This window comes from Rhinatrema bivittatum, chromosome 12, assembly GCF_901001135.1.
Source record: "Rhinatrema bivittatum chromosome 12, aRhiBiv1.1, whole genome shotgun sequence".
NCBI classification, from domain to species: Eukaryota; Metazoa; Chordata; class Amphibia; order Gymnophiona; family Rhinatrematidae; genus Rhinatrema; species Rhinatrema bivittatum.
In genome coordinates, this window is record NC_042626.1 from 49257208 (window position 1) to 49279264 (window position 22057).

At 45.9% G+C, this 22057-nt stretch overlaps 1 protein-coding gene across 2 annotated transcripts in view; it reads right to left on the reverse strand.

Moving 5' to 3' along the window:
- CCDC47 (coiled-coil domain containing 47) overlaps positions 1 to 22057 on the reverse strand; it is a 93406-nt gene continuing 71349 nt past the window's right edge. For both annotated transcript variants that reach the window (XM_029572184.1, XM_029572183.1), the window contains 3 exons: positions 21860 to 21969; positions 15398 to 15565; positions 1 to 14232 (listed from right to left, as the gene is read on the reverse strand). In XM_029572184.1, the coding sequence (XP_029428044.1) occupies positions 14152 to 14232; positions 15398 to 15565; positions 21860 to 21969 (359 nt within the window). In that variant the 3' untranslated portion in view covers positions 1 to 14151. The remainder of the gene's footprint in view (positions 14233 to 15397; positions 15566 to 21859; positions 21970 to 22057) is intronic.

Genomic DNA, 22057 nt, shown 5'->3' on the forward strand with positions numbered 1-22057 from the left:
TCAAAAAGGTAGTTTGCAACTAATTTGATTTTTTCTTCTTTTTTTTTTTTTTTTTAACAAACCCTTGAGCATCAATAACTCATTGTATTTTTTACAAATTACTGTTTAAAAGTTTTTCTCATTATTTTCTAAAACCTTCTCTTTTCTCTGTAATAATTTAAGTTACTCTTCCAATATTGTTAAAAATATTACCATTTGAACTAGTCTATCATCATCTGGTTACAGATTTCTGCATTCATCAGGTCACAATCTGTATTGAAATTTCAATGCAGCTCATAATTGCCTCAGCACAAAACTACACATTAGGCATTTTAAAAAGACATTTCATGACTCCTAAATGTAACTGCAGACAACTACCTGGTATAAGCAGGGATAGTCAAAACTGAATTTGTTGATAAACTGCTGGTAATATAAATTGATTTAAAGAGACATTAATTCAAGGAATACTGTACATTGTACAGACCTTAATAAAGGCATCAACAATCAATAATAATAATAACCTGTCCTTTCTCTTCTAAGCCAAGTTCTTAACACCCTGTTATATGTAACTGCCTTTTCAGCACCATTGTTATAGTTATGTTTACTATGCACCCCTGTTCTATGTGAACCAGCATGATGTGACTGCTGTCTCGAATGCCGGTATATAAAAATTTGAAATAAATAAATAAATAAACAATCAGCTGTATTCAACACTGCATTTCAGCTCCTCTTATCTAAGTAAGAGGTTTTCAGGTGCAAGTTATTCACCTCAAAACTGTCACAGACTGGTTGTCTCTGCCACATTTCTCTCTCCCCCCATTATGAATGGTGCTCTGCAGGAACATTTGATCTCACACCAAAAAAGAAAGGGTGAGATTATGTAGAATAGGAACAACATGTATCATATCTACTTGTATCTCTTTATTTTGGTTTTGGGAATACAAACAGGAATATCTTTTGATGATCTCCAGCCACATCCAATAAATAAAAATAATGTGAGGTATTAGATTGTGCAGCGTATGTGAAAAGCAGTTTTCTGGATGTTACTGTGTGTACTGTCTTAGTTAATAGAAGATAAAGGCCTACTCAATCCTTTCTGCAAGTATATCCCTACTATTTTATGGCAGGTATTACTTATTTTGATTTATAGTCCGCCTTTCAGTCACTTCAAAGTGGATTACATTCAGGAACGCTAGGTATTTCCTTATTCCCAAAAGGTTCATAATCTAAGTTTGTAGTTATGCTATAGGGATATCCAATTCATTAAAAAAAGGCTATTGTTACAGCATGATATATGTGAATAGAACTAGAAAAACGTGCCAGGTATAATGGCTCAGGGATGGCCAGCATCAAATCACAAAGGGGCTAAAAGGAAAATCTGTTGTTATAACAGTGAAGAAAGCATTTAACTTCTTACAAAGTTCCTATAAGCCAATTTTCTGATGTTTTGTCCACCAGCATGAAATTCTTTATACAACATTAGAAGTGGAGCAAAGTAAGGAGAAATTTTCTTACCTGTTAATTTCCTTTTCCCGTCAATAGCAGGGCTGAATTAGCCATGCTGTCTGGGAAGCGTCGCAACCCCAAGTAGGCGGAGTTTCCTCAGTAATCACAGAGCTTTGACTCTGTGCAGCTGCACGGTGGTGTTCCCTCTCCTCTTCAGTTTCTTTTTTTTTTTTGCAAGCCGATCACACGTGGGGTTTTTCCTCACAAGGAATTTTTTCAGCGATTTTTGAATTTTTTTTTTCTTGACTTGAATTTGATTCCAGATGGCTCTGAAGCCATCTGGCTTTAAATATTGTCAATGTGGCAAAATTATGTCCATCACCGATGGACATAATTATTGCTACATATGTTTAGGCCCAGACCACGACCAAGCCTCATGTAGAGACTGTGGTCGCATGTCACTGAGAGCCCAATGACAACGAGCGGCGAAAATGGAGCGTCTGAGGATGGGTTCCTATGCCCCACCAACTTCAGCTCACGCTTCGCCGGGACCGTAGAAGAAGGGTAAAGTCCCTACCAAGAGGGCCTCCTCTCTGGGACCTACCGGGCTGAGCCGCACTGAGTCTGGTACCAGGCCAGGGTCTGAAACACCCTTAGACCCTTCCAAAAGAGCTGGGGCTCCGGCAGTGGTACCGCACAGAAAAGGGCTCGGAAATGCGTCGACCGGGTCACAGGGCTCTGTTCCTGATCGACCCCGTTCTCCGGTGCCGAAAGCATCGACGCAGAAAAAACATAAAAGAAAGTCTGCGCACGGCGCACAACCGACGCATTTAATGCCATCGCATGGAAAGCGTCATGAACCCACGACGCACCTAGAACATTCAACAATGCATTTGACGCAAAAAAGAATGGAGAAAAGAAAGCACACTCTTGAAACACCAAAGGCTCCAAGCATAAGCCCAGTCATTGATATTGAGATTCTTTCTGATCCAGAATCTCACTCTTCAAGACATACATCAATGAGTGAAAACTCTTACTCGGGCCTCTCTTCGGTGTCTCACACCAAGAGAATATCTCCTTCATTGCAGATTCCCCTAGCTAAGCGTTTTAGACCATCACTGGTCATTCCGCCAAGATCTCAGCTCAAACGAACATCTCCTGAAGATATCTTATTAGCTGCCATTCCTACGAAACCATCTTCCATGCAGGTACACTTACTACATCAGGGTACCTTGGCAGCTACCGCAATGATGAAAATTTCCAATGCCTTGAGTTCCTTCTTTGAGGATCTGGAGCAGGCAAAAGGTGTCCCATCATAAGACTCTCCTAATGTCTCTCCGCTTTCATCTCTGGCCCCTGGACCATCTGATCCAAATGTTATTGCTACACCGGCCCCTCCACATAGCCCGGACTCTCAACTATCTACATCTTCAGTAATTTCTTCCACAGGAATGCCATCGGACCCGTCAGAAGGTCTACCGGAGCCTTATTCACCTCCAGAAGACCTAACATATGCCAAATTTATAGAGAAGGTGGGTAACCGGGAAGGTCCCTGATCCCAGGGCAGAGATGATGGGGATTTTAAGAATTTTCGAAACACCTCCAGAACAGACGGCATTACCACCCCACTCAGTCCTGGACAACGTTTTGCGTAAGATGGGGCAGACACCTTTTTATACAATTGCCACCTATAGAAAAATAGATATAAAATACAAGATGCGTAACTCAACCATCTATGAATCTTCTCAACTCCCCCATAACTCCATAGTGGTGGAATCGGCATTAGCTAAGGCAAAACGTTCTAAGTTACATGCAAATGCCCCGCCGGGCCGTGACAAATGCTTAGATGATTTTGGCAGGAAAGTGTACCTTTCCGTGCTGTTGTCCACTAGAATCCAACATCACCAATTTTATCCAACACAATATCTTTACGAGTGTCTCCAGAAGTTACGCCCAATCTATTTGGCGGAGGATAACACTCTACCGCAATCTTTTCTAGATATCGAAGAGGGTCTCCGATACTTGCTAAGATCGATCTACGAAGCCTTTGAATCTTCGGCAAGAGCCTCCGCTTTCGCCATCATGGCCAGACGACTCGCTTGTCTAAAAGAGAGTGCAGTTCGTGATGGCTGACATCCCATGCGGTGGTGACAATTTGTTTGGAGTCAAATACGGAGAAACTGTGTCTCACTTAAAGGAGCAGAACACAGCTGTACTCTTCTTCACCACCCACTCAGACACTCACAAAACCCATCAAAAGTTTTATCCCTCCTATCGTAGAAGGTCTTATCAACGACCATACTCCAGACCATTTATACACTACAGGTCTCAACCATATGGTCCACCCAGGCATGTCACCCAACCCACTCCATCAAGGGGCAGATCTCGACAACAGCGGCAGCAAAAACAACCACCGTCTTTTTGAGTATTATGGAGCCATCACCACCAAAGTTTATAGGGGGACGTCTGCAATTCGTCCTCCGGAACTGGGAATCCATCACAACAGATCAATGGGTGCTCAACATCATCAGGGAAGGTTATCACCTGAACTTCTTGCCCGTTCCATCCCTTCCCCACATCACTCCTCTACGGAATATATATTCCCACTCATCATCCCTGAATACAGAGGTAGCGAATCTAAAGATTCAGAAATCTATTCAATCAATCCCTCTTCAACAACAAAATCAGGGATTCTATTCCCAATACTTCCTTATTCCAAAGAAGTCGGGAGGTCTCCGTCCCATTCTAGATTTTCGACACCTAAACAAACATTCAGAAAGAGAAGTTCAAGATGACCTCTCTCAAGAACATCTTGCCTCTGTTACAGCCCAACGATTGGCTATGCTCCATCGATCTGAAAGATGCGTACTCCCATATACCCATCTTGCTGGCACTACCTCTGCTTTCAAGTTCAGAACACGCACTACCAATACAAAGTTCTGCCATCTGGCCTGTCCTCAGCCCCATGAGTGTTCACAAAATGCCTGGCAGTGGTGGTGGCTCATTTCAGACAACTATCGATCCAAATATTCCCTTATCTGGACGACTGGTTGATAGTGGCATCCGATCCGGATATGCTACAAGCACATACGTTACGCACAATCAACTGTCTCCAGACACTGGGATTTCTCATCAATTACGAGAAATCACACCTTCAGCACACACAACTTCTTCAATTCATAGGTGCTCTCATCAATTCGGTGGGCGAGAAGGCCTACCTTCCCAGGGACAGAATGCAGACACTTACTGCACTAGCTCAGAGCCTATTCAACAGACACCAGGCATCAGCACAACAGATTCTTCAACTTCTAGGTCACATGGCGGCAGCCATCTATGTAGTTCCCCACACAAGACTGCATGTGCAACGCTTACAATGGGGCCTAAAAACTCAATGATCTCAGTTCCTATAGCCCCTCAACTACAGAATACAACTCTCCAATCCAATGAAAGCAGACATTCAATGGTGGCTCTCTCCCAGCAACCTATCTTCAGGTGCCCCCTTCCGGTTGCTCCCTCATCAGCTAACTCTTACAACGGATGCCTCCAGGAAGGGTTGAGGAGCCCATCAAAGTGACCTAAAAACTCAGGGCCTTTGGGCCCCACAGGAATCCACGTAACAAATCAATCTCCTAGAGTTACGTGCAATCTGCAGAGCACTTCAGACTTTCTCTTCTCAAGTCCGAGGAGCACGCCTCATGGTGTACACCGACATCCAAGTTGCCATGTTTTACATAAACAAAGAAGGAGGGTCCGGTTCATGGACACTGTGTCAAGAAGCTATTCGAATACTTCAATGGGCAAAGACAGCCCAGGTATCCCTCCAGGCCACTTACCTGCCAGGTCTGGACAACGTAACGGCAGACCACTCAGCAGGGTTTTTCACCCACACGAATGGACATTAAATCCAGAAGTGGACTTAACCATCTTACAACAGTGCGGCATCCCCATAATAGACCTTTTTGCCACGGAAATCAACTGTCAGAATCAGGTCTTTTGCTCCATCTACCCCAGCAAACTTCGGTATGCCCCGGATGCCTCTCTCATTCCATGGGAATCGGGCTTAATGTACGCCTACCCTCCCATTCCACTTATATCACGGACAATTCAAAAATGCATTCAAGATGTAGCGGACATGATCCTCATTGCCCCAGCATGGCCAAGACAACCATAGTATGCGTATCTCATGCGACTTTCCATATGCCCAACAATACCACTGGAGAATCATCCACAACTTTTAACACAAGGAGGCGGCTCCCTCCTCCATCCAATGCATCAATCCCTGCATCTCACGGCATGGAGACTGAAAGGCAGATACTAAACCATCTAGGTCTCTCTTCCCATTGCTTCTCTTCCCATTGCTCTCTTCCCATTGCTTCTCGAAAACACTCAACCAGGTGTAATTATGCGGGAAAATGGCAACGCTATCAGAAGTGGTGTAAGCTACAGAACATAGCCACTCAGCTATTAGAGTATCTTCATACACTTTATGAAGCAGGTTTGGCTACCACATCGGTTCGAGTACATATCAGTGCTATTGCAGCTTTTCATCACTCTCATAACGATCTACCAATTTCTAATCATCTGTTGATCTCCAGATTCATGAAAGGCATGCTTCGACTCCGACCACCGGTTACAAAACCACCTGTGCCATGGGACCTGAACGTGGTGTTGGAACAGCTAATGCTACCTCCCTTTGACACCAGCCACATAAAATACCTAACTTGGAAAACAGTCTTCCTGATAGCCATCACATCGGCAAGAAGAGTTAGTGAACTACAAGCCTTAGTTCACTACTCCCCTTATTTGGAATCCTACCACGACAAGGTGATCCTTTGCCCTCACCCCACCTTCCTGCCTAAGGTGGTCTCTATGATTCATCTTAATCAAACCATTACTCTACCTATTTTCATGCCAAAACCTAACAATGAACGTGAAAAACTTCTACATTCCCTAGACTGTAAAAGGGCTCTGGCTTACTATAAATAAAGGACTCAATCCACTATGAGACCTTCTCAACTCTTCCTTTCCTTTAATCCAAATTATCCTGATTAACCTGTCTCAAAGAGAACCATCGCCAGTTGGCTATCACAATGCATTCTATTTTGTTACAACAAATGTTCTATCAAACTCCAAAGCAGGCCTCAGGTGCACCAGATACGCACCACAGCAGCATCAGTTGCTCACTTAAACAAAGTTCCGTTAATAGATATCTGCAAGGTGACCACTTGGTTGTCCATCCACACCTTTACATCCCACTGTTGTCTACAACAAATGACCTCTGATGCAGCGCTAGGCACAGCAGTCTTAACAACACTTCAAAACATATGAGACTGTCTACTACTCTAAGGGTTGTTGTCTTAATCTTCAAAGACATATAAACATGGACACAACCCGGGAGCTTGGGGCTCCCAGGCAGCATAGCTAATTCAGCCCTGCTATCGATGGGAAAAAGCAAGTTTGTTTATCGTAAACGGTGTTTCCATAGATAGCAGGATGAATTAGCCATGCGATCCCTCCCTCCTCCCTAGACACTCCCACATAGGACACATCCTGTTTATTACCTCTCGCTTGGCTACAAAGAAACTGAAGAGGAGAAGGAATCACGCGGGAACACCACCGCGCAGCTGCACAGAGTCAAAGCTCTGTGACTCACTGAGGAAACTCCGCCTACTTGGGGTCGTGACGCTTCCAAGACAGCATGGCTAATTCATCCTGCTATCTACGGAAACAGACCCAACAAATTGAATCCCTAATACAACTGCAAAATGAACCTGAGATGACGACTTCCTGCAGCTTCCAACCTAACTGGGAAGTAAAAGGAAAACAGAAAATAACCCAGGAAGGCAAAAACAACTATGTACAGCTAGATAGCAGCCAGAGGAAAATCCTAGCCTCTGATATGAAATGGCCCCGCTTCCTGGGAGGGTCTTGGACTGGTGTAGCAGGACCAATGGAAAGAAAATTAACAAGTAAGACAATTTCTTCTTCCTTCTTGGTCCTGCTACACCAGTTCAGTCCCATATATGTAGGAAGAAACAAGGGCTGCTTTGAGAACCCTGCCTCTGTACTCAGAGTCCTCCCTGGCCAAAACATCTAGCTGCAATGTTTCACAAAGATATGTAAGGATGACCAGGTGGCTGCTCTACAAATGTCCACTGATGACAGAGCTTGCACCTCCACCCAAGAGGAGGACCACACTGAATAAAGTCTGAAGGCTTTCTTCCCTTGAGCGCCTAAGCCAATACAATAGCGTCTTTTATCCACCAAGCCACAGTAGCCTTAGAGGCTGCTTCCTCTTTAGGCCGATACCCAAAAAGAACAAATAGCCTATCCCACTTGCGAAAGGCGTTCGTCGCCTACAGATATCTAACAATTAGTCTCCAAACATCAGAGAAATCGATACTCATCGCTACACTCCTCCCTAAAAAAGGCCAGGAGAATAACTGATTAATCTGGAAGGCAAAAATGATCTTTGGCAGAAAGGAAGGTACTGGATAGAAAGTGACCGTATCCACAGCAATAATCAGAAAGGAATCACGACAAGACAACACGCGAAGCTCTGAAATTCTCTGACCGAACAGATGGCAATCAAAAAGACTGCCTTTAAGTTTGTATGCCTTAGTGGTTTGAAAGGAGACCCAGAGAGAGCCCTCAACACCAAATTAAGATCCCATAGAGAAACAATTGGCTGGAAAGGAGGCTGCAATCTCTTGAACCCCTTAAGGAACCTAGAAACATCTGGTGGGCTGCTATAGACACATTGCCCAGTCTCCCTTGGAAGAAATAGCTGCCACCTGGACCTTCAGGGAATTCAGCACCAGACCCTTTTCTAGTCCTCTCTGAAGAAAAGCTAGAACGTATGGGATCACGACCCACCAGGGGGTCTCAGATCTGGCCTTGCAAAAAGCCTCAAATGCTACATTGGAATGTAGGCCAATGAGGAATATCCCGTGTAAGCACTTGCACTCAAAAGCCAAGCCGTAAGACAAAATGGAGCCAGATCATCCATGATTACCGGTTTCTGAGCCAGCAGACCGGGAGTCTCTGTGAAACTAAGATGGTCTACCTGGAGAGGTATCAGGTATGCGTGGCCAATCCTGATAATCAAGATGACTCAATTGTATTCCACCTCTACCCTCCAAAGCACCATTCCTAAGAGGGGCCATGGGAGAAAGACGTTAAGAAGTTCCCCCACAGGCCAATGCTGTACCAGTGTATCAATCCCCATGGAGGCCTGCTCTCTTTGCCAACTAAAGAAGTGACCCACTTTCGTGCTTTAATGGATTGTCATTAGAGCTACATGTGGAAGACCCCCACTAACGGGTGACCAGCTGAAAGGCCACTGGGCTCATCTCCCACTCCTCTGGATCCAAATGAGAGTGGCTGAGAAATTCTGCCTGCACATTCTCCTGCCCAGCAATGTGTGCTGCCAACAGCAACATATTTTCTTTTACCCAAGCGAAAAGCAAGTCTCTAGTCTCCTGCAACACCCCTTGGTTCCTGGTCCCCCCCCCCCTAGTTTATCTAGCCTGCACCCTTGATAAGACTGCCAAATTACATTGAATTAAGGAAGCGAATGGTGTTTCAAGGCCATCAATTTCCCCCATGTAGTGAATAGTATGTACATATTGAATTACAATCACTACAGAGGGAACATGTAGTTTCCAACAACCTGCCAGAGCTCATCGTGCAGCCAATATAATCTGTGAGATCAGATGTTGAAGTGATACTGGAACGTTAGGCACAGGTAAGGCACAGGTAAACTAAGTAAAAATGTTTTTGGGTCCTTACCAGGTGAAGCCGGGTAATGTCCCTTATCAAGTTGATAATCTGATCCCAGTATGTTTGCTACCAAATGTAATAAAAGTACCCAAGGCTTTATTATCACCAGCAACTCCCCCTTAATATTAAGAAACATTTTATGTAATTGTTCCAGTATCAGATACCAACAATAGAGCAATTTATAACCATCTTCCAGAGTGGAGGAGATAAGAGCTTCGACCGATAGTTAGAAAACAGATCCCAAACCTCTTCTTCCAAGGTTTCTCCCAGATCTCTCTCCCATGCCTCCATATGCCTGGACTTAAAAGTAAGATCTCCATTGAGAAGCATAATTTAGAAATTATCCCTCTGACTTTATCAACGGCAGCAGAGATATTTTCAAACAAGGATTTCCCTTTCAGTGGTTCTCCCCCATCGATTCACGTACACTACTGCCGTCGCATTGTCTGAGAGGACCCAGACAACTTGGCCCTGGTTTTTAACTAAGAGACCTCCTCCAGAGTCCACTGGCCCTGGCTGACAATGAGCCCCCCAATTGACTAGACTGGCATCTGTCTTGTCAGAATCCAGAAGGATGTAACTAAAGTGATATCCCTTAATAGGTGTGAGGGACCCGGCCACCAGCGAAGAGACTTGTGAAATGATGTGACAAGAAGAGCCTCACCCCATAATACTGGGACTGAAGAGACCAGCAGGTCAGAAGCCAAGCCTGCAGGGACCACATATGTGCTCTGGCCCAGGGAACCAGGTCCAACGTTACCGTCATCAAACAGAGAACTTGCAAGTAGTCCCATGCAAAGAGATTCGGGAGGCCAAGCAATCTCCAAACCTGAAGGTCCACCTTGGTTGCTCTTTTGTCCATAAGAACTGCCTGGCTGTTCAGCGTCGAAGCATGCCCCCAACTATTACAGGGATTGTGTGGGCTGAAGCTTTTTGCAAAATTGATCACCCAGCCCAAGCTTTCTAAGACATGAACTTCTCTGCTGGACACCCGAACCATCTCTTGATGAGATTTTGCCTGAATCAGCCAGTCGTCCAGATACAGTAGACCATAATAACTTCGTGCCTGAGGACCGCCACTGCCTTCACCATCACGATTACCTTGGTAAATTAACGGAGCATGGTCAACAGCCTGAAAGACAAAGCGCAGAACTAAAAATGCTTGAGTAAAAAGCAGAAGTGTAGGCACCTCTGATCCTCCGGGAGAAGGGAATGTGCAGGTAGGCTTCCGATGGAGCAGAGATACTCCCCCCTGATGAATGGTCACGAGGACAGAGTGCAGTATTTTCATTCGAAAGTGGGTAACCTGCAGACTGCAATTCACCCCTTGAAGGACCACAATAGAATGAAAGAACCTGTCTTTCTGGGACACCAGAAAGTAAATAGAGTAATGGCCCTGTCCTCATTCAGAAGCGAGTACCAGCACCAATGCCCTTAAGAGCCATAGTTTCGAAAAGGTTTCATGGACCGCCTGCTTCTTGACCAGAGAGGAGCAGGGGGAGACCATGAAGACATCGCAGATGGGCAATTGTAGATCCATTGCATACCTAGTGCAGATTATTTCCAGTACCCACTGATCTGAAGTTATCCAGGTACACTCCCCCACCCCCCCCTAGTAGAACCCCATGCAAGCGACCACCCACTAGGAGTTGAGTGTGTGGACCTACTGCCTTTCATGGAGAGGACTTGCTGGACCCCTGAAGACTGTCCAGAATCTGATCTTGGCTTCCTTAAACCGCAAAAGGATTCTTACCTCCCAGAGACTGGAAATTATGGGAGTAGTGGAAGGATTGCCAACCTGCATAAAACTGTCCCTGGCCTCATAAAATGACTGTCCCTTATCCTCTAGGAACTGCTGGGGCTTAGGATTCCCCAGGTTCTTCATCAACTGGTCCAGGTCCTCACCAAACAGCAACCTGCTCTTGAAAGGTAGTTTGCCTAGCTATGTCTTGGACCACGAATCCACCGCCCAGTTACATAACCAAAGTAACTGCTGAATGGCAACCAAGAGAGCCACGGAAGAACAATGAAGCAGGTCAAAGAAAGCGTATGCCAAAAAGGCGGTGGCAGATTCCATCCTTGCCACCTTCTCACTCTCTAGGAGCTGCTGAATCCAGCACAGAAGGGCACACATAACCAATGCTGAATAAACAGATCTGAACAGCCACCGCTTAGGGAAATGAATAAATTCCTCAATAGGGACTCCAATCCTGAGAATCCTTCAACGAAGTGCTCCCTTCCACTGGGATGGTGGTATGGTATGTCACTGACATGACTAGGCCATCCAAATGTGGAATCTGGAAGAACTTATGAAGTGTGGCTGGTGGGAGAAGAGAACTTCTGCAAACTCAGGGGATTTCCACTCTGCTGCCTTAGCACCCTCCTTGGCAGGACTTTTCCTGGGCCTTTTGAGGGCATAAAAGGCTTGGTGCAAAAATCCCCCTGTTCCCTCGGGGAAGCGAACATAAGCGGACCAGAAGGGAAATTTTCAGGTACTAGGATAAGATCCATCTCTGACCCACCCATCTGCCCCCAACAATTCCAAATCAAGGAGGCCTGCACATGCAGGAACCTCATATAAAATGGCTGTTGGCCTGCTGTTGCTGCTGTTCGCATGGTAGGCCCATCAGCTGTTGCTTCCGCCTGTCATACATTGCTGAGAGGAGGGAGCCTGCATCACAAGCACAGAACAGGAGCACTCTCTCGGTACCTCCCCCATACAGATGCAGGCCAGGCAGAGCGGCCCTTTGTCAACAGCCGCATGGAGCACCCCAAAGGCCCCACAACAGCAAATTCTGTCAGATTTTTGCATCTGTCCCCAATGTTGCCAGACTCGCACACGTGACCACGGCTGTCCCCATCCCCATAATCAGCCTCTTGATGTTGTCCCAAGGGCACACGGTTACAGTTTTCCCAGCAAACGAGACTCCTTTGCCTACCTCTATTTGCTGACAATCCGGAGCAGGCAAGATGAGATTTGGGGGTAGGGGAAGCATCAAAAGTACCCTCCCAGGAAAAAAAAGCAAGGGTATGTTGTCTCCTTCAAAAAAATGTTTTTTTTCTTTTTCTTTTCCCCCACCTTGAGCTCAACCAAGGCCCGCTCTGGGACTGGGAGAGTAACTTTGGGCTCACATTGCTGGTCACGACCAGTGACCAAGCCTTAGATCCACCAATGACCTGCTGTACCACCCAGTCCTACCATCAGATGGAGGCAGAAAATATTGAATTCCTGCTATGCTGCACACCCTGAAGTAGTGGCTATGATGTCATGTGAGGAAAACAGTGTTCTCTGCTTCCATCTGCTGGTGAAGGGAATCAATTCACCTGAATGAGACTGGACTGGTGTATTAGGATGAGATGGAATTCTATCTTGGAGCAAAGAGATCTGCAGGTGAAACAAGCACCTCCTGAAAGCCAGCAGCCTCATGGGAAACCCTTCCACGTCGTCTTTGGCAAGTTTAGAAATAACAGATTTGGTCAGCTAAGACTTCCAGCAGACTGAGAATGTTGCAGAAATATTCAGGGAGACAGAAAGCAAAATGATATGCAATAAAATCTGTATTTTCAAGGCCGGTTCATTTTCATTTAGGTAATTCCAGTTCAGATGAGAGCAACATATTTATCGGCTTTTATGTAAAGTTTTTCCATGTCGTCAAAGAACCGACTGTGCTCTCCAGTGGACAAATACATACCCGCTACCAGGGACTGCAAAAGAATGTTTCTAAAAGGTGCAAAGGATAACATATGCGCACCAGGACCTTCCTTTTTGTATTCTAGTTAATGGAGAAGGGGTCCACGGCGATGAGAGTACTACCTTTGAGCTTATAGTTGATGTTTAGTACATGCTCCACATGACGCTCTGTTACTTCCGCCCCCTTTCCATTTCATAATTCCTGAAATCTCAGGCAGGGCTTGCTGTTGTACTCTTTAGATCAATACTTATACAAACATAAGGATCAGTTAAAAATAGGTTATACAACAGTTTCAGACCCCATTTTAAGATCTGGTAAATTTTGCTAATTTCCTTCCATCCAGTTTAAATTGGGGAAAAAAAACCACCCAAATAATTATTCTTCAAGCAACAAACACAATATCCTAAAATGAAAATGATGAAGTGCTTCCATTGAGTACACAATCAGGTTTTTTTTTTTTGTTCAACAACAAAAGCTTCAACTTATGGAGCAGATTGGAAGGATAATGCTTAGTGACATTAAATACAGTCAACCTATATCCAGGGGAATTAGATTATCCAACAGAAATAAACTAACAGAAAGATCTTCATACATGCCTAAGAGGTTTTGCTGTGATACATTAAAAGTGAACCACTTGTTATTTGGGCTGAAATCAACATGTGCAGTGACAGACGAGCAGCTGAACATGCGAATGAAGCCAAGTTTCCGGTTTTCTTATCTTTCAGACTAGATTGCATTATGCGAACCCAACTGATATGGGGGAGACTGACACCAAGGCAATGGCAATAGAGGTTTTCAAAAAGAAGATGGACATATTCTTACTGCTAGCAGCAAAAATGGGGACAGGGATCTATGAACAGGCTCCTCGCCAAATAAGATGATGGTGGGACACAGTGGACCAATTTCTCCGCTTACAGCCCCCTGAAATAGAGTTTTACTTGTTCTTTACTAAAGCACTCCACTCATCAGTAGCAATGGAAGCGGCATGACTAGCCAATAAAAATGCTCTCAGCGTCAACTGAGGGATAGGCAAATTCCACTGAAATAGGATGGAATTTGAATGCGACGGTGTTGCTCTTTTGTTCTAAGGTTGTGTACTATGTCTGTAATTACAGCCTGAGGACAAAGCGGCTTCTTCTTTAGGACAGTGTGGAGACGCCACAAGTGTTCCTCAACATCTCCAGCGTTGGAAGTACAGTATTGTACAGCATACTGACTAGGTCTACCCAGTCTAGGGCTGCTGCCATACCCTTTACATGGCTTTCACTTTGATCTGTTTCATCTTCATCTGCTTCTTCTCCATCTTTTTTTGTTCACGGCGCAGGGCGGCTTCCTGGAAGAGAGGCACACAGGCAGCATTAAGATCTGGCCTTAAATTCTCAAAGATGAAGCCTGGTATTCGTAAATCAGTGGCGACCGTGCCACCCCACAGGTGTGGCAAGTTAGACTAGGAGAGCTAATAAACTAGCTCTTTGGCATGCTTTTCACCACAACCTGACAGCATAACAGCTAAATATCCCAAGAATAACAACCCCGAGGCTAACATTTTACAATAGAACGAACACGAACACACACACACACACTGGGGAGAACCACCATATTAACCAAAGCACTCCTCCCCAGCAATGACAAAGGCAAAGATTTCCACCACTGGGGAAGGAATTTTATTGTATTAAAAACCATATCAAAATCAGGTGAGCAAAGTTCCTCTGCAGAATGAGCTAAATAAATCCCCAGGTACCGAAACTGGTTCCTGGCCCACTAGAGCAGAAACGGACCCATCCATCAAAGCAGTGTGCAAGGGAAAAGCCTGATTTAGCGTAGTTAATCCGCAACCCAGAAAAATGCTCAAAATCAGTAATCATACCAACAATCTCCTGAAGACAAAGCTGCGGATTACTAATGAAAAGCAAAAGATCATCGGCAAACATGCTACATTTTTTCTTGCGCTTAACCTGAATCCCTTGAAAAGAGGGCAAACCATGAACTGACAGTTCAATTTTAATGGCTAAAAACCTCTAAAAATGCCAAATAGTGATGCAATTATGAGTGAAATTCCACATATAGTATATTTAAACTGTACCCAGAAAACTCATCTTTATTACTGTTTATTCTGTCACTGCTGCACCAAATTGTCATCATGGTCCGCTGGACAGCAAATCACTTATGCTTAAGAAGTTCTCCCTGCCATCAAGCCTTCTGTGGTGGGAATAAGGAACCCTGGTATGTGTGTCTGGGCCACATTTGTTCAAAATACATTTTAAAAAACAAGCTAGAAAACTCTATATCTTGCTCATGCCCCTCCCATGGCTAGAATGACAAGCCAAACTGTGAGTTGGGGTGTCCATATGCCTACCTAGGTTATTCCGCTGCTCGTACTTCCTTAAAGCCAGTGTGTGGTTGTTATCCAGCAGCACCCTTACCCAAAACCATAAAATATATTTTACACAAAACAACTCCACACAATAAGTCTAAAAATTATTATTATTTCCATTTACCTCCAACCTGCGCTGTTTGTCTGGATCTTCCTCATTCATGATCCTCTCCTTCTCGGCTCGCTTCTTCTCTTCCCGGCGGGACTGCGCTGCCTCCTGTCGTTGTACGTGGGTCAGCTTAAGGAAGTTTTCCTCCACTCGTGCCCGGTTCTTATCCGCTTTTTGTTTACCCTTTCTCATTTAAAAAAAAAAAAAAAAAAAAGGGGGGGAGGGAAGGGCAGATTAAACAGCAAGAAAGCTGGATATTTCATAAGCACAGCTCTACCGATCTAGGGTCCCCATTTGTGCCAGATACACAGAATGGGAGGTAGTAATTTGAAGGGCTTTTTAGATACAGTGGTGATGGCCATATTGCACCAAACTGGAGAAATTACTTACCTGATAATTTTGTTTTCCTTAGTGTAGACAGATGGATTCATCAGGACCAATGGGTTATGCGCCCCTGTCAGCAGATGGAGACGGAATCAGGTTGCAAAACAACGTCACACGTACACATAGCCCTGCAGTGACTTCAGCTCTCTAGTATTCTCTTCAAAAGCCACTGTGGACATACTAGTGAAAAGACGACTAAAAATATGATTAAAAATATGATCAGAACAGATAACCGTAACTGTACTCAACCAACCGTAAACACTGAACTTCAGTAAGAATATAGGTACCCTAATCTAGGGACTGGATGAACACTTTCCCGTGATCTTTTGGATTCGAGACCCACTCCATGGGAGGACCCTTGGCGCGGTTATTGGGCAGCAGAGGGCGGGATGCTGAGTCCATCTGTCTACACTAAGGAAAACAAAATTATCAGCTAAGTAATTTCTCAATTTCCTAGCGTGTAGCCAGATGGACTCAGGACCAATGGGAAGGCTGCCCGTGGTCTGGTCAACACCATCCATGCAAAGGCTGCGTCCTCTCGGGCCTGTACATCCAGGTGATAAAACCTGGAGAAGGTGTGCAAGGAAGACCACGTCGCCACTCGGCAACAGGAGACAGCAGTCTAACTTCCGCCCATGAGACTGCCTGAGTCCTAGTGGAATGAGTTCTCATCTGAGAAAATAATGGCTTTCCAGCCTCCACATAGGCTCCCATGACCACCTTCTTAATCCAGCGAGCTATGATACCTCGCTGGATGGTTTGCCCTGTTTCCTTCTGCCGTGAAGGACAAACAAGCAGTCCGTCTTTCGAATCGGTTCTGAGACTTCCAGATACCGTACTAAAAGTTTCTCGATATCCAAATGACGGAGAATACAATATTCTTCCACGTCCTTGAGTTTATCTTTGGATGGCAATGAAATGGACCGATTCAAATGAAATTCTGAGACTACTTTGGGCAAAAAGGATGGGACAGTATGTAGCTGTAATGTCCCTGGAGTCATCCGGAGGAAAGGCTCCCGGCATGACAACACCTGCAGTTCTGAGATGCGACGTGTCGAGCGTATATGATATATGATATGATATTGTATAATGTTGAGCATATATACATATGATATTGTATAATGTTACATGTTTTACACAGACCGTTATGAGGGCATTACGATGATGTTCTGTTGCGATGATATATTGTGCTGCATGCTTATGTAAACCATTATGATGGCGAAACCGAATGACAGTATACAAAACACCTTAAATAAATAAATAAACAAATAAATAAATATAGCCACCAGGAACACAGTCTTCAAGGTCAATAAGCGCAAGAAAAGACTCCGCAGCAGCCGAAATGAAGGACCTGCCAAGAATTCCAGTACTAAATTGAGATTCCACATGGGGACCGGTAACCGTAAAGGAGGTCGAAGATGCTTCACTCCCTTCAGAAAACGGGCCATGTCAGGGTGGGCCGAAAGGAAGGCCCCATTCACCTTACCCTTGAAACAGGAGAGCGCCACTACTTGCACCTTCAAGGAGTTAAGGGCTAAACCTTTATTCAAACCGTCCTACAAAAATTCCAGAGTAAGTGGGACTTTGACCGCCTGAGGGTTGACACCACATTCCTCGCACCAGGCCTCAAATACCCTCCAGACCCGCACATACGCTAGGGACGTGGAGAACTTCTGAGCGCAGAGTAAGGTGATGATTACTGCCGCAGAATATCCTCGCTTCATCAGGCAAGAATCTCAAGGGCCAGACCATAAAACAGAATAGAGTCAGATTCTCGTGAAAGACCGGTGCCTGCTGTAACAGGTTTCTGAGCGATGGGAGGCACCGGTCCTGCACCAGGAGTCTCCGAATGTTCATATACCACGGACACCTGGGCCAATGCGGAGCTACCAGTAGGATTAGTCCCCAGTTGTGTTTGATTCTGCGAATGACCCAGCACAGCAGGGCCATGGATGGAAGAAGTATAGCAACTCGTATTCCGGCAAGATCTGGACAAGAGCGTCGATTCCCAGGGACTACAGATCTCTCCTGTGACTGAAGAATTGAGGAACCTTCGCATTGTGGGAAGCGGCCAACTAACGGGAGGGCAGTTGAAACGCTTTGGTCGACATCCCCCACTCTCCTTAGAAAGTCTGCTCTGATGTTGTCTTTTCCTGCGATGTGGGAGGCTATTATCTGTAGATGTACTTCCACCCACTCCATCAGGAGGTCTATCTCTTGTGACACTTGTTGGTTCTTGGTTCATCCCTGGTGGTTGATGTAGGCTACTGCTGTTGCATTGTCGGACATCACGCAGACTGCCTGGCCCTGTAGTCTGTGGCTGAACTGTAAACATGCCAATCTGACTGCCTGGGCCTCCAGGCGATTGATGTTCCAGAGGACCTCTTCTTCTGTCCACTATCCCTGGGCTTTCAGCTCCTGACAGTAAGCTCCCCAGCCCCGGAGACTCGCATCTGTCATAAGAACCAGCCAGTCCGAGGAGGGCAGGGACACACCCCTGTTCAGATGAGCTTTCTGTAACCACCACGGAGGTGACTGCAGACTCCTATCAGTAGGTGGAGACAAACCGAATAGTCTTGTGACTGTGGGTTCCAACGTGATTGCAGAGAGCGTCGAGGAGGATGCATGGGCACCCTCACCCACGGCACTACTACCAGGTTTGCTGCCATAAATCCAAGAACTCAGATAGCTTCACACCATCGGGTGTATTGTGTTCACCAGGTGATGCACTGGTACATCAACTTCTGTATCCGTGTGGATGGAAGAAAGACTTTGCCCCGCTTAGTGTCAAACTGGACTCCCAGACACTCCAAGGACTGGGAAGGCTGCTCTTGGTGAGGTAACAGAGAGATCACCCTGTTTGTTACCAGAAGGCTCTCTTCCATGGTCTTGGCCCACATCAGCCAATCGTCCCAAGTATGAGTGCACCAGAATCCCTTCTTTTCTTAACACTGATGCTACGACCACCATGTTCTTGGAGAAGATTCTGGGGGTGGTGGCTAAGACAAAGGGTAACACCCAAAACAGATAGTGGCAACCCAGCACCACAAAGCGTGGGAAACAGTGGTGTTCCTGCCAGATTGGAATATGTAGGTAGGCCTCGGACAGATTCAGGGAAGTTAGGGACTCTCCCGGTTGTACAGCCATTATCACAGAGTGTAAGGTTTTCATGCGAAAATGAGTTACTCGCAACTGACAGTTGATGCTCTTGAGGTCCAGGATGGGGCGAAAGGAACCTTCCTTCTTGGGTACGATGAATGGAATAATGCCCCGTATTTTCTTGGGGCGTAGGTACTGGGACTACCGCCCTCATCCTGAGAAGCCTTAAAAGTGTAATCTCCACTGCCTGCTTCTTGTGCTGGGAGTGGCAAGGAGACATCATGAATGCATCCCGAGGAATGCTGTGGAATTCCAATGCCTATCCTTCTTGAATGACTTCCAGTACCCATTTGTCCAAAGTAATCTCAACCCACTGTTGGTAAGATAGAGACAGGCAACCCCCATCTCCTCATCCCAAAGGTGGGTCGGTAAAATTTCATTGTGGGTTTCAGGATGAGATTGAACCTGAACCTGCCCCTCTCGTGAGCTGTCGGGTACGAATTAACTGGGACCTCCCCAAGGGGTTGAGACCTTTGAAATGTCGAATTTCTGTAGGGGAAAAAATGCTGAGAACCCCTGGAATGACTCCACTTAGGCGAGGGGCACTGTGGCTGCTTCCTCTTATCTTCCGGTAACCAGGAAACTGGAGACTCACCCCATTTACTGGCCAGCTTTTCCAACTCGCTCCCAAATAGGAATGATCCTTTAAAGGACATCTTTGTAAGATTAACTTCGGAGGTTGCTTCAACTGATCAGTTCAGCAGCCATTGCTGTCATCTGGCCACCACCACTGAGGCCACTCCTCTAGCCAAAGTATGGACTTAAATCAGAGCCTGCATCTGCTAAAAAGACGACAGTGGGTTCCATAACCGCTCTGGAATTCACCCTGGAGTCATCAATCTCCTGAGAGAAGTAGACACGAACGAGCCACCAGAGCGCAACAAGAAGTGATCTGTAAGGTCAGTGCTACAGTGTCAAAGGCTTGTGTTTAAGGATAGACTCAATCTGTCTGTCTTGCGCATCTTTTAAGGCTGCTTCTCCTTCCACTGGGATAGTTGTTAGTTTAGAAACGGCACAGACCAGTGCATCCTCTTTAGGAAAACGCAAATGTTCTCTTACTGCTGGGTCCAGAAGGTATAGAGCTTCAAATGCTCAGCCCCTTTAAAACTTGCTGCTGGGGCAGCCCATTCCAGACCAATCAACTCCTGGATGGCATCCATCACTGGAAGGTAGCAGGAGGCCTTCTGCTGGGAAACCTGAATGGGATTCTTCTTTGGTCACTCCAGGAATTCCCAGCATCTTCAGGGTCTGGGAGACTAAGGACAGCAATTCGTCTTTGTGGAAAAACCGTAACATGGGCCATAACTGTTCTAATCCAAGGGAATTTCCCCATCTTCCAAGGAATCTGTATCCTTCTCTTCATCTGTGCCGTCTAGGTCCCTGCCAGGGATATCTTTGGTAAGGTGAGGTATACCTCGGGGCCAGCTGGTAGGAACAAGAGAGGGAGGGGCCACTGGCTGAGGTTCCATCCAGACTGGGGCAAGAGAGGCAGTAGACTGCGCCTGCACGAAGGCTTATAGTCCCTGGAAAAACTCCATCCAGGAAAAGGCAGCCGGATCCATGCCTAGTCCAGGAGGTACTGGGGTGGGGCCAGCCGAATTTCCCTCTCCCACGGATGAACCTATCAAGGGGTTATTAAGGTTCGGTGTACTTCCAGTTAAGACAGTGGTCAACCCATCATCCGAATGGGAGGAGCCTGGCTTAGCAAAGACAGAGGTCAATTCCCCTTGGGCTTCCTCGCAGCACCAACATAAGTTGGAGTCCGTGTCAGACTGATAGGCTCTAATATGGCAAGCATGGCAGAGAGCAAGGCACTTAGCTGTCTTGGTTGGTGGTGCCATTGGCGGCAATAACCGTGCGTCCTCTCGGCTTGCGCTTAAAAATTTATGCGCACAGATTTCGAGTGCTTAGGTGCATGCACAGCCTGTGAGCCCGGTTTTTCCTGTGTTCTGCGCTAAGTTGTGCACGTATGTATGTGCATGGCACGTGCATACAGCCGACGTACCGCAAGTACCAACGTTCTATGAGCAATACAGCACGCACAAAGATGCGTGCAAGATGGCACCACTGCGGCCTACCACACGGTGTGCCAACCAAGCCAAAAGCAGGGTCTAGGCCGCTCAACCCGCTCGGAAGCCCACTTCCCCTTACCTCAATACGATCGGGAATGATGTTGGTATGGTGCGCCGAGCAAGAAGATTGGAGGAAGTCTTATCGAAACCCCTCCAAACGTCTCTGAATCGGGAGGTAAATTTTTATTTATTTTGACTTACCTGGGCTCAGCGCTTCCAGGTGAGTACAGAGATGGTCTCAAACTGCGAGAGGAGAGGACTTTGGCCATCACCACCACACTCTGCTTCCTAGACCCACTGCCTTTCAGCTGCTTAAGCAGCAAAGTCCACGCCAGGAACTGCCTACCGGACAAGGCAAACCTCCAAGGGATCTTGGAAATAGCCTCAGGAATTCTCAATTAGGGGAGGGACCTTTAAGTATCACTGCAGGAGAGTGGGGCTCAATTTTCCTTCAATTTAGAAAGTAGAATTTCTCCTTCCAAAAAGTACAACAATTCCTTTAGGGAGACGAACATCCACCATCTGCTGGAGACGGAGATTACTGGAGAGCTGAGGTTACTACAGGGCTATATGTACTGTGACGTTGGCTTTGCAACCTGACTCCGTCTCCATCTGCTGGCAGGGGAGCATAACCCATTGGTCCTGAGTCCACTTGGCTACGTATTAGGAAATCATGATTTACAAAATGGAAGACTTTCAAAAATAAAACTGGGATTCTGTGGAATTTAACCACAAAATTGCAAAGCTTCAAATGATGGGGAAACCTACCAAGTACAATCCTGGGCTATGCTACTCTTTTAAACAGGACACCATTATACACCAGTAAACATCAACCACTAGGGATCAAGAGCTGGCATCTCACCTCTCTGTTGAGGCGAAACTTCTTCGCCTTGTCGATAGAGTAAATGACCATGTTCATCAGTGGCAACAAAGATTCCATATCCTTTGGGGAAGTGTTGCCTAAACCAGGCACTGCAAACACAAAATCATTTCTCTCTCAATTATTTGTCACCTTAGAGCTTTGTTTTTATCTGCATCACTTCTTACAAGTGGAAGGCTG